Here is a 13,202-nt window from a genome sequence, read left to right as displayed (position 1 = left end):
TGGTGATATGGAGATAGATGAGTGAGAAAGTTTCTGCCCATTAGGAGCTTACAATCTAATCCGAGAAAGAGATGCACAGCAATAAGAATTTAATATAAAGCCGAAGGAACAGCACTTGACCTGTGGAGGTATGGGGTTAGGGTGGGCAGGGATGGTGGCAAGAGGAATCATGCAGGTTGAAGGAACTGCCTAGGTGGAAGTGAGCGGCATATTTGGGGAATATGGTAAGTACTCTTGGGAATGGCATGCAGGAAAATAGGAGATAAGGCCAGAGAGGGGATGTGGGCTTTGGATCATAGAAAGTCTACTGAGCCTTTTCAAAGAATTTGGATTTTATTCGGGAGGCCATTGACTGAGGGGCCACTGAATGCTCTTGAGGAGGAAGATAATATATACTTACTGGATGAAGGAATGATATGTTTTGGGTAGACACCATTCTCTGGCCAAGGTCACTTTAGGAAAATCTTAGGCTGGATGTGGAACAGCACCCATTCTCTACTCAACAGCCAGCCTGTCCCCTGATCACATCACCTCTTTGTGAGATTTTCCCTTTTAAAGAACCTGCCCCCGCCTTCCCCAAAAAACCACTTTGTCAGGGTGAAAAGTCTTTTCTGCCTTCTGAAGCAGTTTCCTGCCCCACCCTCAGCTTTGACTTTAGTACAGAAGTTCTTGTGTTTGGATTGCATTAGTCAGGATTCTGTATTACTCAAGGTTCTCCAGAGAAAGAGAACATTTATATACAAAATGAGATGCATTATGAAGAATTGGCTTATGCGATTATGGAGGCTGCGAAGTCCCACGATCTGCTGTCGACAAGCTGGAGGTCCAGGAAAGCAGGTGGTGTGCATTCCAGCCCCAGCCAAAGGCCTGAGAAGCCGGAGTGTCAGCGGTGTAAGTTCCATGAGGATCAGAGACCCATGTCTCGGCTCAAGCAGATGGGCAGAGACACCCACTGACGCCCACTGCCTCTCATTGGAAACTGAACTTTCTGAACCTGGGACTGGCTTGGGACCCCTACATAATTTCTGGGCCTTTGTGGAATTGGTCGGGGGTGAGGGGTAGGAACTCCAATACTTTGGCCACCTCATGCCAACAGTTGACTCATTGGAAAGGACTCTGATGCTGGGAGGGATTGGGGGCAGGAGGAGAAGGGGACAACAGGATGAGATGGCTGGATAGCATCACTGACTCGATGGACGTGAGTCTGAGTGAACTCCGGGAGTTGGTGATGGACAGGGAGGCCTGGCGTGCTGCGATTCATGGGGTCACAAAGAGTCGGACACGACTGAGCGACTGAACTGAACTGAACTGAGAGGTAGGAGGGGGACAACATTCTATAGAGGAAAAACTCCTAGTTTGGAGTCCTCAGCCTGGATTAAAAAGTACCAGCTGAAATCAATGATTAGCTGTAGAACTTTGGCAAAACCAGTAATCTCTTTGTGCCTCAGTTTTCTCAACTGAAAAATGGGGATAATTATGCCTATTCCAAAGAATTAAAGTGAAGATGAGGATGGGGAATGTCTAGCTTGCTGCCTGACACACAGGAGGTGCTGAGTAAACAGTACTTGTTTGATTCATATTTGTAGAGTAAAATAGAAGCTCCAGTTCTACATAAACAGAGGGAAGCTGTGCTTGGAATGAACTGTTGTTAGGTGCCTTAGAGAACTGCAAACTCTCTGCCTAGATTATCTTCAGAGGTGGTCCCAAAGCCCAGCTGTTGAAGGTTCCTACCTGTCTCCCCAGCCTAACCTCTGCTCTCCCGGCTCTGCCCTCCTCCTACTGACAGCTGTGGTTGCACTGATAGGAAGGCAGGGGCCCAGCCCTGGCTGAATGAGGCCGCTGTTGCAAAGGTTGATGAACCACAGACACTGCTGCAATTCACCCTGCTCTGAGGAACCCTGGAGAACCTGTGGCTGGCCCTCAGTCCCTCCCAGCTATATGTTTGGGGAGACAGACTAGATTTCTGAGCCTCCTGGAGTGGTGGGAAAACTGTTTTTTGTTGTTTAGGTGCTAAGTCAACTCTGACTCTTACAACCCCATATATTGTAGCTGGCCAGGCTCCTCTGTCCATGGGATTTCCCAGGCAAGACTACTGGAGTGGGTTGCCATTACCTTCTCCAGGGAATCTTCCTGACCCAAGGATCCAATTTGCATCTCCTGCACTGGCAGGTGGATTCTTTACCACTAAGCCACCTAGGAAGCCCGGGAAAACTGCTAGGATGTGCTAGAAAGCTGCCCTGTTTTCTGGAGCTGAGGTTAGAGTTTTCCCTTCAAAACCAAGGAACTCACCAGTAGGGATATTTTTCACAGCTGGCGGCTATTAATCGGTGCACCAGGTGCATGGAGGAAGTGGATTCACCTATACCCTTAAAACATTCATGGGCAGGTAGGACAGCTGAGTCACACGCACACTTCTACTGCAAAGTGGTTGGCAGGATGTACAGACTGGTGTGGTGCAAGCATACAGGAGGAGGATACCAACTCTGCGGGTGTGTGGGTTTGGGGGGAGAGGGGAGGGTGAGAAGATGCGTACAGTTGAAAGAGACAGCGGAGGAAGGCCGGGCAGGAACCAGGGTGAGCCAAGGCTGGAGGTAAAAGATCATATGTTAAAAACATAAAACCTAGGCTGCTCTGGGGCGTGGCTGGGACACAGGAGCTTGACCGGTAGGGCAGCAGGGAGTGCAATCAAGAGGCTGAGGTTTTACTTTGAGTTGTGAGACTTGCAAGTTCCAGCCGTAGGGGGACAGGCAGGGTCACGTTTTGGACATCACACGACTTGGGTTAAGCAGACTGACGCTGTGCTAAGAATTTTCTTTTTTTCAACAAATATTCTGTCGAGTGTCGGTTACGTGCTAGAAGTTGGGCAGTGGGGAACAGCGGCAAAAATTCAGGTTGAGCCTTCCTTGAAAGTAACTTCCACATTTTACCGAAGAGGAAATGGAGGGTCGGCTTGATCCCGGCTTACGGCTCCGTGTTTTGTGCCAGAGAGAGCATGCCTCTGCGCAGTCCTTCTGAAGTCTAGGCGCACGTGGGGCGGCACGCCTGCGGGTCCTCCGCCTGCGGGTCCTCCGCCTGCGCGCGCCGCCGGGGCATCTTCACCGCCCCGCCCGGCTAGGAGCCCGCCCCCAGCCCAGCGCACACGTGGGTTCTCGCACGTCCGCCCGGTTCCCCCTTGACGTCAGCCTCGCGGTTCCATTTAAGGCCCCTCCCGCGCCCCACTCCGAGTACCGGAGCCGCTGCAGCCAAGTCCGGATCCCACGCCACGCGCCTCCGACGCCCGCCCGCTCGACGGCCACTCCCGGTACGGTCCGGCCCGGTGCTCTCTGCCCGAGGGCAAGGGCGATCGCTTTAGGCTTCACTGGCCCAGGCGCTGCCCATGGGGGTGGGGTCCCCGCTCTTGGGAGGTGTAGGCGCTGCTTCCAAAGGGCATAGTCCTAAGACCTGGGCGGTGGCCCCACCCTACCAAATGGTCTCGGGGGGCGGCCGAACGTTGCTGCTGCTCTAAGCGGGCACAATGGCCTCCGGCCGGGCTGGGAAACCAAGGAGGTGGTCGCACCTAACCTGGGGTCGAAGGTCCGGGTAGATGCAGACGGAATAGGAGACGACTGGTTGGGGAGGGGGGATGGGGGGTGCAGTACACCTCCGGGCTTGAAATGAGCAAGCCGCACGGAGCTCGAAGTCAGGTTGCCAGAGTCCACGGAACCGAAAAAGCTTCAGCAGTCTGGGGCAGGTTCCCGGAAGCTGGAAAGCCGCTGGGTGCGCTCGGATCGCATTTTAATCCTGGCACTCTCGAGAGGTGGGCTTCTTGGGGCAGCCGCTGCCTGCAGATGAGAGGGAGCTCTTGGCGCAAGTTACTTTTGTTAAGCAGCTGCCGCTGTGTCCGTCGCTGAACTAGACGTGGTGCATGCAAATACGAAGGAGAAAGGGTACCAGCTCTCCCGGCTCTCGGTAGAATCAAAGGAGGATCATCTGGTACTTTCATCTCCTTTTAACAAACGGGGAACCCAAGGCCCATTAGGGCATCTCTAAGGTCACAGTGAGTGCCTGCCAGAGTTGGGGGGAGGTAGACAGACCCTCTTTCTCCAGGGCTCCGCTCCCATCCGTATCCCCACACTGAAGGGAGCGCTGGAGCCCAGAGCTTCGGTTTTGGTGAAACGAGGAGATGTCTGCAGAAAGCACTCCCTTCCCCCTGCCAGGCTGAAGAAACCTTTCAGGGCTGTCTAGAAATAGCAGTGATTTGTCAGGAGAGACTCGATTCCAGCTTGGTGACTCTGGGCTGCCTGCCTGTAAGTCCTCTCAGATATTTTTGCCCTTTGGAGCAGTGTCAAGATTAGACGTAGTGCTTTCGGGATGCAATCTATGAAAATCTCTCCAGTGAACGCAGAACCACTCCTACCCCACCCTACCCCCCACCATCCACCCCCACCTCCCCGGCTCTGGAAATCGAGGCTTCCACCAAGAGGAACTTTATTGATGAACTTTAGGGGTCTCTGCAGCTACTGCTACATTCCCTGTAGTAACAAAATTTCCTCATACCAGGCCTCACGCCTTTGCAACAAAGATCACGGCAGAAGCCACGCGAGGTGCCTCCACGTGAGTTGGCTAACACCCCCTGGTGCCTGGTATCAAGATTAAAACTCTGGTTCTGGCAGCGCGCCAGGCCGGGGAGGCAGCCAGCCGGGCTTCATGAACAAGTGTGCTTCAGAGCACGAGTTCAGTCTGAAAAAGTCTTGATTCCGAGCTCATTCAGACCCACAGAGCAGTAGACTTCCTCCTCATCAGGTCCGCTTACGGGTGGGGCTCCGCAAGCCAGCGCCGGGCTGTCGGGGCTAGAGCTCACCTCTCAACAGCCAGCGGCGCCGAGGCACACGACTTTTGCCTCCGCCCAGCGCTGTGAAGTGCGCTTGCGCACAAGATGAGCAGCGCGGTGTGTGGGCGGGGGAAGGGCGGCCGCTAATCTTCCGGGTCTGGGCGGGGCGTAAACTCCGCGGGCCCCTGGCCACTGGCTGGCCACTGCTGCTTCGGGGGCGGGGGTTGGGGACTGGGAGGCGAAAACTAGAGCTGCGCATGAGCACAGCTCCCACGGGTTCTGGCTAGTGCTGTGAAGACGGTTAGAGCCGCTTTACGCACGTATCTGTGGTCCTTGCAGGGCTTGGCAAGAGTCCTGGGGATTGGAGTAGAGCTGTACCTGTGGTCCTTAAGGGCTTGGCAGGAGCCCTGGTGACTGCCGAAGTGTTGGGCCGGCAGCTTATAGTTATCTTGTTTGAAGAAAGGCTAGCTCCGCTTGGAGTTAATAAGTCAAGATGAGTGAGCCTTCAGGAGGCTATACTTATACCCAAACTTCAATATTATTTTTCCACGCCAAGGTGAGGAACTTTACACCAAGACCCTAGTCAGACCAGAGCCCAGCATTAGGCCTTTCAGTTCTTGTTTGCCTGTTGGTAGGTTTCTTCCCTTCTCCCCTCTTTTAGTCATTTCTTGTGATTTTTAGGGGCAGGTATCCCAAAAGAAAGCAAAAGAATCTTCTTCAGAACAGTTTTCGGAAGGATCCAAGTGACAGTGCATGTTTTTTCCCCTATAGGTTCCTTTAGGTTCTAAGTCCAAGATGGCAACTCTCAAGGATCAACTGATTCAGAATCTTCTTAAGGAAGAACATGTCCCCCAGAATAAGATTACAGTTGTTGGGGTTGGTGCTGTTGGCATGGCCTGTGCCATCAGTATCTTAATGAAGGTAAGTGAGAGCCTTTCACTTTGCAAGTCCCTAAAGATACCTTGACTCAACCCATCTACCATTTGCTCTCCAAGAATTGCATTATCACATTGTATATACAAATATATAAGCTCATGCACTCATTGAAAGAACTTTATGTGAAACAAACTTTTTAAAACCTGATGCTATACCAAACGGGTTATCTAAACTACAAAAAGTTTCTAAGTTGGAGACCCAGTTCCTTAAATTCGCTGTGCTTTATTAACCTCGTTAGTTGCCTACAAAGAAAAAGTAGAGTCTATGCCTTTAAGCAAGCTAAAATTATTTAAAAGTAATTTTTGAATTGAAATTGACACATATACATGGTAAAATTAAACTGAATGTGGGAACTCTTTTGCCCATAGTAATCACCTCTGCCTCGCTCCTTGGATAGCAGTTTTGGTATCAATAGTGGAGTTAGCATTTAATTAGAAAAAATTTGTGAATGAATAAAAAACACTTTTTATAGCATTCAAGCCTGGTTTGTATTAAAAAGAAATTGAGAGAGCTTACAATATTAAAATATTTTTAAGTTCAGATTTGGAGTTACTAATAGGAAAGTGAAGTGATGAATTCTGGATTCCGCACAAAAAGGACTGAAATGAGAAGGGACTGAAGCTGAAAATGAGCTCTGCAAAGGTCTTGTAACCACACAGGTTGCTCTTTGTGTTCTTAAAAGAGGCCACATGTCATTCAAAGTCTTTATTCCTTCCCCACTGGATCAGACATTGATGCCATTTATTTCTCCCAAACCAGTGAACCACCTGTGGTCATTTTCTGTGATGCCCCCTAACTCAGGTATGGCTAAGAGTAACTGGCAGACCACTTATTACACTGTAAATGATTAGGGGTAGATGTGCACCTCAGCTCTTATAATCTCTTTGGTTATGATAGTCCACATTCCATTTGTATTAAAGCTATTATTGGTACTCCTGAGATGCACCTATGAACTTCTATAGGTTCACCTGAAAGGATATTTTTCACTAACATTTGTAATGCACAAATCTGTCTATAAGTAAAACTTTATGTTGGTTAACATATGGAAAACATGTAACCAGGGAATGATCTAGAATACCACTTTTTAGGCTTAATACTAGTTGGTATCATCTATTTAATGACTAACAACCTAAAATCAATGTGTAAAACTGAATTTGAGAGACTAAATCGAGCAGTTGTACATAACTGGGTGGTACTCCCTGCAAATTCAGTGTTCTGCTTCTGTGCAATGGTGGTGGAGCTCTTGCCGAGGGTGCTCCAATGAGAGAGGAGGTCAGTTCTTTTTCCTATGTATATGTCATCTGTGAGTGAGCTTTTAATGAGAGCCTACCTCTACTTTGAGGTACGTACTGATAATAAAGTAGCAGAATTCTCCTATACCAAAAAAATGGAAATTTTGCATGCTTGTCTAAAAATTTGGAAATGGCTATTTTCCATTGAACTAAAATTTTATGTCTTTCAGGACTTGGCAGATGAAATTGCTCTTGTTGATGTCATGGAAGATAAACTGAAGGGAGAGATGATGGATCTCCAACATGGCAGCCTTTTCCTTAGAACACCAAAAATTGTCTCTGGCAAAGGTTGATTTTGGCAAATTTATATTAGATTCTGTGTTAGGCTTAATTCTTAATCAGGCTTGAAAATCCTATCAGTTCTTCAAAGATTTCTTCTTTATACAGGATAAGAGAACCTTTTGAACAATTTTGCATTGTTATCTATAGATATCAATGTTTGAATTTCCAAAAGTGTTTTAAAATGAAAATCCAGTTTGTCCATGATGTGGAAAACATCTGAATTATAATATAAAACTAGCAAAGCTTCTTAGGTTCATAGTGTACTACATTGCTTCAAATATTTAAATACACTTACTTCCATTACTTCCTTTCATACACTAACACAAGGTAGAGACTAGGGTAAATGAGCCTGGTCAGCAGATACTCTCGGCTTGACCCTGTCACACTTTACAAGCACCAGCCAGGAAACAGACTTGGGCCAAAATAGTCTGTTCTAACACTTGAAAATCATTGACCATTTATCTGATAGATTATTCGTTTCGTTGTCTTCAACCCAGGATTAACCATACTGTGCCACAGGATATATAGAAGTTAGACATGCTTGATAAGTGTGAAATTGCCTCTGCTTAAAAAAAAAAAAACCCATCCCTGAGCTGATATGACCAAATTAAGTAGAAACAGGAGTGTGGAAAAGTGTGAACATTAAGCTCAGGTGGCAAAAAATTTGGGTGTGTCTCATTTGATATGAGTGTAAAATAAATGTGATTCAGCTCCCCCCAGTCATAGTTATATAAAGCCACAACATAATTACATAATACAAGGGAGGTGTCGTTGTAGTCTTCTTCCATGTAAGTGGCCACAGTGATAAAACTCCAAAAGTAAAGGAGGAGTCTGGGCATATATATGCCGCATACACAAAACACTGATAAAACTGTCCATTTAAGAAGTTAATGGAACAAATTTTTGCTGGAGTTTTCTTAAAAGCCTTAATCTAGTCATTGTTTCTCTTTTGTCTAGACTATAATGTAACAGCAAACTCCAGGCTGGTTATCATCACAGCTGGGGCACGTCAGCAAGAGGGAGAGAGCCGTCTGAATTTGGTCCAGCGTAACGTGAACATCTTTAAATTCATCATTCCTAATATTGTAAAATACAGCCCAAATTGCAAGTTGCTTGTTGTTTCCAATCCAGGTGAGACTTTTAATGGCATAAAAATAGATGAGCTAGAGTAAAACTGATAGTATGTATCATAATCTATATATATTTCTCATATTTTTCATTTTCCTCCTGAGAGTGAATTTGTGCTTTTGTAAAATAGTTAAATTTAAAACATCAAGGGGAAACAAAGTCTTTAATGTAGTTGGCACTTCAAAATTTGTAACTTGCCTAGGAAGATTTTGGGTAAGGAATAATTATGAATAATGTGTTATTGATGCACAAGTTATTTTCATTAAACTACACTTCTTGAATTCCTAATATATTTGTTATACACAACATAGAGGCTTAAAAAATTAACAGAAATATTGATTGGTCATGATAAATACCAAGATCTATACAGAGCCATGAATCTTGAGTAGTCAGCCATTAGCTCATGATTCACATAGTGAAAATGTTAGTCTCTCAATGGTGTCCACCTCTTTGTGACCCCATGGACTAGGGCCTGCCAAGTTCCTCTGTCCATGGAATTCTGCAGGTGAAAATACTGGAGCGGGTAGCCATTCTATTTTCCAGGGGATCTTCCCAACCCAGGGATCAAACCCGGGTCTCCTGCATTGCGGGCAGATTCTTTACCTTCTGAGCCACCAGGTAAGCCCAATTCACATAATACCTCTGTCTAAATATTTTCTCCACAGTCGATATTTTGACCTATGTGGCTTGGAAGATAAGCGGCTTTCCCAAAAACCGTGTTATTGGAAGTGGTTGCAATCTGGATTCAGCTCGGTTCCGTTATCTCATGGGGGAGAGGCTGGGAGTTCACCCATTAAGCTGCCATGGGTGGATCCTTGGAGAGCATGGTGACTCTAGTGGTAAGTGTGACTTCTTTTATTGTTTGCAAAAAGATTGTGTAAAAAAATTAACCAGAATATCGTTACTGAATCAGAGTCTAAATCAGATATCCATTAGGGTAGATGGTTTCCAGAAATCTTATTTCTTGGTGTAATTATATGCTAGAATTGTTAAGATTTTAGCCATTTTTGTGTGACATATTTTGGTATAAGGGATGAGGAATGAAATTTATTACAATGAACATATTAATACCACAGCTGTTTATAGGCAAACTGCTGATCCAAATGGAGTGTATGAGAAAAAATCCATTATCACAGTTGAAAGATGTTATAATTTGTGCAGAGTTCTTGGTTCCTTATGGCAAGAAAATTCCTCTTATCTCATAATATCCCGTCTCAATATTTCCCATTAGGAAAAAGCAGATTAGTATACAGTGAAAAATCTTAGCTTTACATAAATTAATCAGTAAAAACGAAGAGTATTGGTAGTCTTGACCACCTACCAAAAGGGGATAATCTTCCTCAAATAAGAAAGCAGTTTTTGGAGAATGGGTCAGAATTACTGGTCAGCTAGGTAGTGCTGGGGAGTAAATATATTCTGTACTATTTTGTTTAGTGCCTGTATGGAGTGGAGTGAATGTTGCTGGTGTCTCCCTGAAGAATTTACACCCTGAATTAGGCACTGATGCAGATAAGGAACAGTGGAAAGCAGTTCACAAACAAGTGGTTGACAGGTAATAGATCTCATAGTTTATAACACAGAAGGTTAAAATTTATTATTTTTATTTAAGAAATTAAAAGTTTTGGAAATCCCCTGGTTGTCTAGTGGTTAGGACTTGAGGTTTCACTGCTGAGCTTGTGAGTTCATCCCTGGTTGAGGAACTGAGATCTGGCAAGCCCCACACGTGGCCAGAAACATAAAAGATTAAAATTTAATAACTTTTGCATTTGGTAACTGTCAGAAAACTTGTTTTCTAAAGCTTGTTAAAACTCGTACTATAAAACAGGTAAAGGTATTAGATATTGCAGGCATGTATTAATGTTACAGTCTACTTTTATTTGCCATAATTCTCAAATTATAGTATGATAACTCTTCCTGTGTTTGTAAACGAAGATATAAAACAAGTCTACCTGATTTAAGATTCAGTCTTTACTTCAAAAGCATGTATCATTGACTTAGTTAGGAATAAGAATTTTTTAATCTAAGATCTTATAATCATGAATAGAAACACAACTAGCTGCTTGTTTACTCATATGATTATAAAGTTTTAAGCAAGATACAAATTCATCATGGTACAAAAAATAATTAACTGTTACAAATTGTTCAAATAGGGAAACTTGCAGCTTACTAGCATTATTTACTTTAAATAAGGTAGCCATGTGTAGACCTCAGGTCTATGGAATTGAAGAATGAATCATGATTGGTCTCAGCAAGGCCCTCTGATTTGTATTTGTTAAAACCTGTGAACCCATCATCCAACCCAAGAAATGTTGACAGTTGCTGTTAACTAACTGTAGTGTTTGTTGAATTGGAATTATTAGTCTGCTGGTGCTTGGAAATGAGTGGATTCTGTGCTCTTCCCACTTACCCCTGTACCCCTAACCTCCCACCCCCACATACACACTCTTGAGATAATCCCACGTCAAGCATGCAATATGTAATCTTCTTGAGTCTGCTTTAAAATTTAGTATTGCATGTACAAGAATCATCTATTTTGTTGCCTGAGCCATAGTTGTTTGTTTTGACAGCTATGTATAATTTATCCATCCTCCTGTTGAAGAGCACTGGGGTTGTTGCCAGGTTCTTGCTATTACCAACAGTACTATTGCGAACATCCCCATACATAATATCCTGGCATACATGTGCAAGGGTTATACTTAGGTACATAATGCAAGTTTATTATTTATATAGTATTACTTATTATATCAGTGATTTCTTATAAAGCATGTGTTGAGTGAAAGCTTCTTCTTTGTTCTCCTGCCCTACTTTTTCCTGTCCTTCGCTATCCTACAGTGCTTATGAGGTGATCAAACTGAAAGGCTACACATCCTGGGCCATTGGACTGTCAGTGGCCGATTTGGCAGAAAGTATAATGAAGAATCTTAGGCGGGTGCATCCGATTTCCACCATGATTAAGGTAGGTCTATGTAGTAAAATGTACTTGAATGCCATTATTTCCTGTTTTGTTTTGTTTTTTAAACTCATTTCAGAAAGCAGTTAGATTAAGGTAAGTCCTCAATCATTGATTTGAGTGAAATAAATTAGTGCACCTGCAGCTTTCTTTTTTGAAAAGACCTGGTTGAGCTTTAGGATTAATGTCTACTAGTATTCTGGTTATTAGCACATAGCTACTTCCTGTTGACTGAAAAACTTGATTCAATTTTGTTGAGATGAGCGGAAGACTATAAAACACAAATTTTTCTCCTTTGGGAAAAAATAGAAATCACACTCAAAGTTACTAAAGTGTCTGACAATAAAAATTGGAAAGTATGAGGGATAATAGCAATAATGTAGATTTTCTTTTAGAATGGAAGTCTTGCTGCTATTTTAATGACTTCCTTTTACACTGTTCATTACATCCTAAGTGAAAATCTAGGAAGAGATTTTACTTGCCAAGTTGTATTAAGTAAGCTTCATGATTGTAGAGAATAGAAAGTCTTGGGAGATCCCATAGAAAAAACATAAAATATTTTTCATTTTATCCTCAGGGTCTCTACGGAATAAAAGAGGATGTCTTCCTTAGTGTTCCTTGCATCTTGGGACAGAATGGAATCTCAGACGTTGTGAAAGTGACTCTGACTCATGAGGAAGAGGCCTGTTTGAAGAAGAGTGCAGATACACTTTGGGGGATCCAGAAAGAACTGCAGTTTTAAAGTCTTCTAATGTTGTCACTTCACTGTCTAGGCTACACAGGATTTTAGTTGGAGGTTGTAACTCATATTGTCCTTTATATCTGATCTGTGATTAAAACAGTAATGTTAAGACAGCCTAGGAAAAAATCAATTTCCTAATGTTAGAAATAGGAATGGTTCATAAAACCCTGCTGGATGGCAAGGAATGCTTCATGAAACCTTGCAGCTGTATCCTGATGCTGCATGGCACTTACCTTGTGTGGTCCTAAATTGATTTATCAAATAATTCAACTTCCTCAAGAGGTTCCACTGCCCATGTTGCAGATGCTGCAGTTGCCCTTCAAACCAGATGTGTGTTTACTGTGTAACATAACCTCTGGTTCCTTTAGCCAAGGTGCCTAGTCCAACTTTTTTCCCTCCAGTTGATCACATCCTGGGATCCAATGTACAAATCCAGTATTGCATGCCATGTGCATAACTGTTCTAAAGAATCTTATGTACTGTATGTATCAGAATAGTATACATTGCCTTGTAATGTAAAAAGGAAAAATTACATAAATAAGGCAGCCAACTAAGTTACACCAACTAAAACAATAAATAAAGCTTGAACAGTGACTACTCTGTTAAGATACAAAGTCATAACGCTGTTATTTGTTCATTACATAAATGGGAGCCACTGGGTTATTGGCCTGCACAACAATGATTTTTTTTAAGGGGTACTGTTTACTAATGACCAGACTTAATTAATTAACATATTAAGGGTGTGATTACATTGGCTAGACTTGTTACCATTTCCATTGTAATCATACTATACTAAGCCCTCAAATATTATGAGATAATTTGATTATGGTGCTAATCATAACTGATACTCTACAATTCACATACGTTCAGTTCACTTCAGTTGCCCAGTCGTGTCTGACTCTTTGCGACCCCATGAATCGCAGCACCCCAGGCCTCCCTGTCCATCACCAACTCCCGAAGTTCACTCAGACTCATGTCCATCGAGTCGGTGATGCCATCCAGCCATCTCATCCTGTAGTCCCCTTCTCCTCCTGCCCCCAATCCCTCCCAGCATCAGGGTCT

The 13,202-nt window shown here is 43.9% G+C and overlaps 1 protein-coding gene across 5 annotated transcripts; it reads left to right on the top strand.

The window, feature by feature from the left end:
* Positions 1-682: 682 nt before the first annotated feature.
* Positions 683-12,734, top strand: LDHA (L-lactate dehydrogenase A chain). 5 transcript variants are annotated; one of them, XM_042238235.2, is made up of 11 exons: positions 3,223-3,301; positions 3,869-3,972; positions 4,197-4,286; positions 4,540-4,593; positions 5,582-5,731; positions 7,209-7,326; positions 8,278-8,451; positions 9,114-9,287; positions 9,883-10,000; positions 11,281-11,404; positions 11,976-12,734. In XM_042238235.2, the coding sequence occupies exons 5-11, from the start codon at positions 5,606-5,608 to the stop codon at positions 12,138-12,140; spliced, it is 999 nt and encodes a 332-aa protein (XP_042094169.1). In that variant the 5' UTR covers positions 3,223-3,301; positions 3,869-3,972; positions 4,197-4,286; positions 4,540-4,593; positions 5,582-5,605; the 3' UTR covers positions 12,141-12,734. The 5 variants fall into 5 exon arrangements, with proteins under 5 accessions (XP_042094173.1, XP_042094169.1, XP_042094170.1 ...); XM_042238236.2 differs by lacking the exon at positions 4,197-4,286; XM_042238237.2 differs by having other exon boundaries at positions 3,869-4,593.
* The last annotated feature ends 468 nt before the right edge of the window (positions 12,735-13,202 follow it).

The sequence above is a fragment of the Ovis aries genome, chromosome 21, assembly GCF_016772045.2.
Source record: "Ovis aries strain OAR_USU_Benz2616 breed Rambouillet chromosome 21, ARS-UI_Ramb_v3.0, whole genome shotgun sequence".
Lineage (NCBI taxonomy): Eukaryota > Metazoa > Chordata > Mammalia > Artiodactyla > Bovidae > Ovis > Ovis aries.
This window is presented reverse-complemented; position numbering and strand designations above follow the sequence as displayed.

Excerpts from the sequence above, each read along its gene's own strand:
- LDHA (XM_042238237.2), top strand. The coding sequence starts at position 4,351 with ATGCAATCTATGAAAATCTCTCCAGTGAACGCAGAACCACTCCTACCC. Across the intron at positions 7,327-8,277 it reads AAAAATTGTCTCTGGCAAAG|ACTATAATGTAACAGCAAAC; the intron begins GTTGATTTTGGC and ends TCTTTTGTCTAG. Across the intron at positions 11,405-11,975 it reads CGATTTCCACCATGATTAAG|GGTCTCTACGGAATAAAAGA; the intron begins GTAGGTCTATGT and ends TTTTATCCTCAG.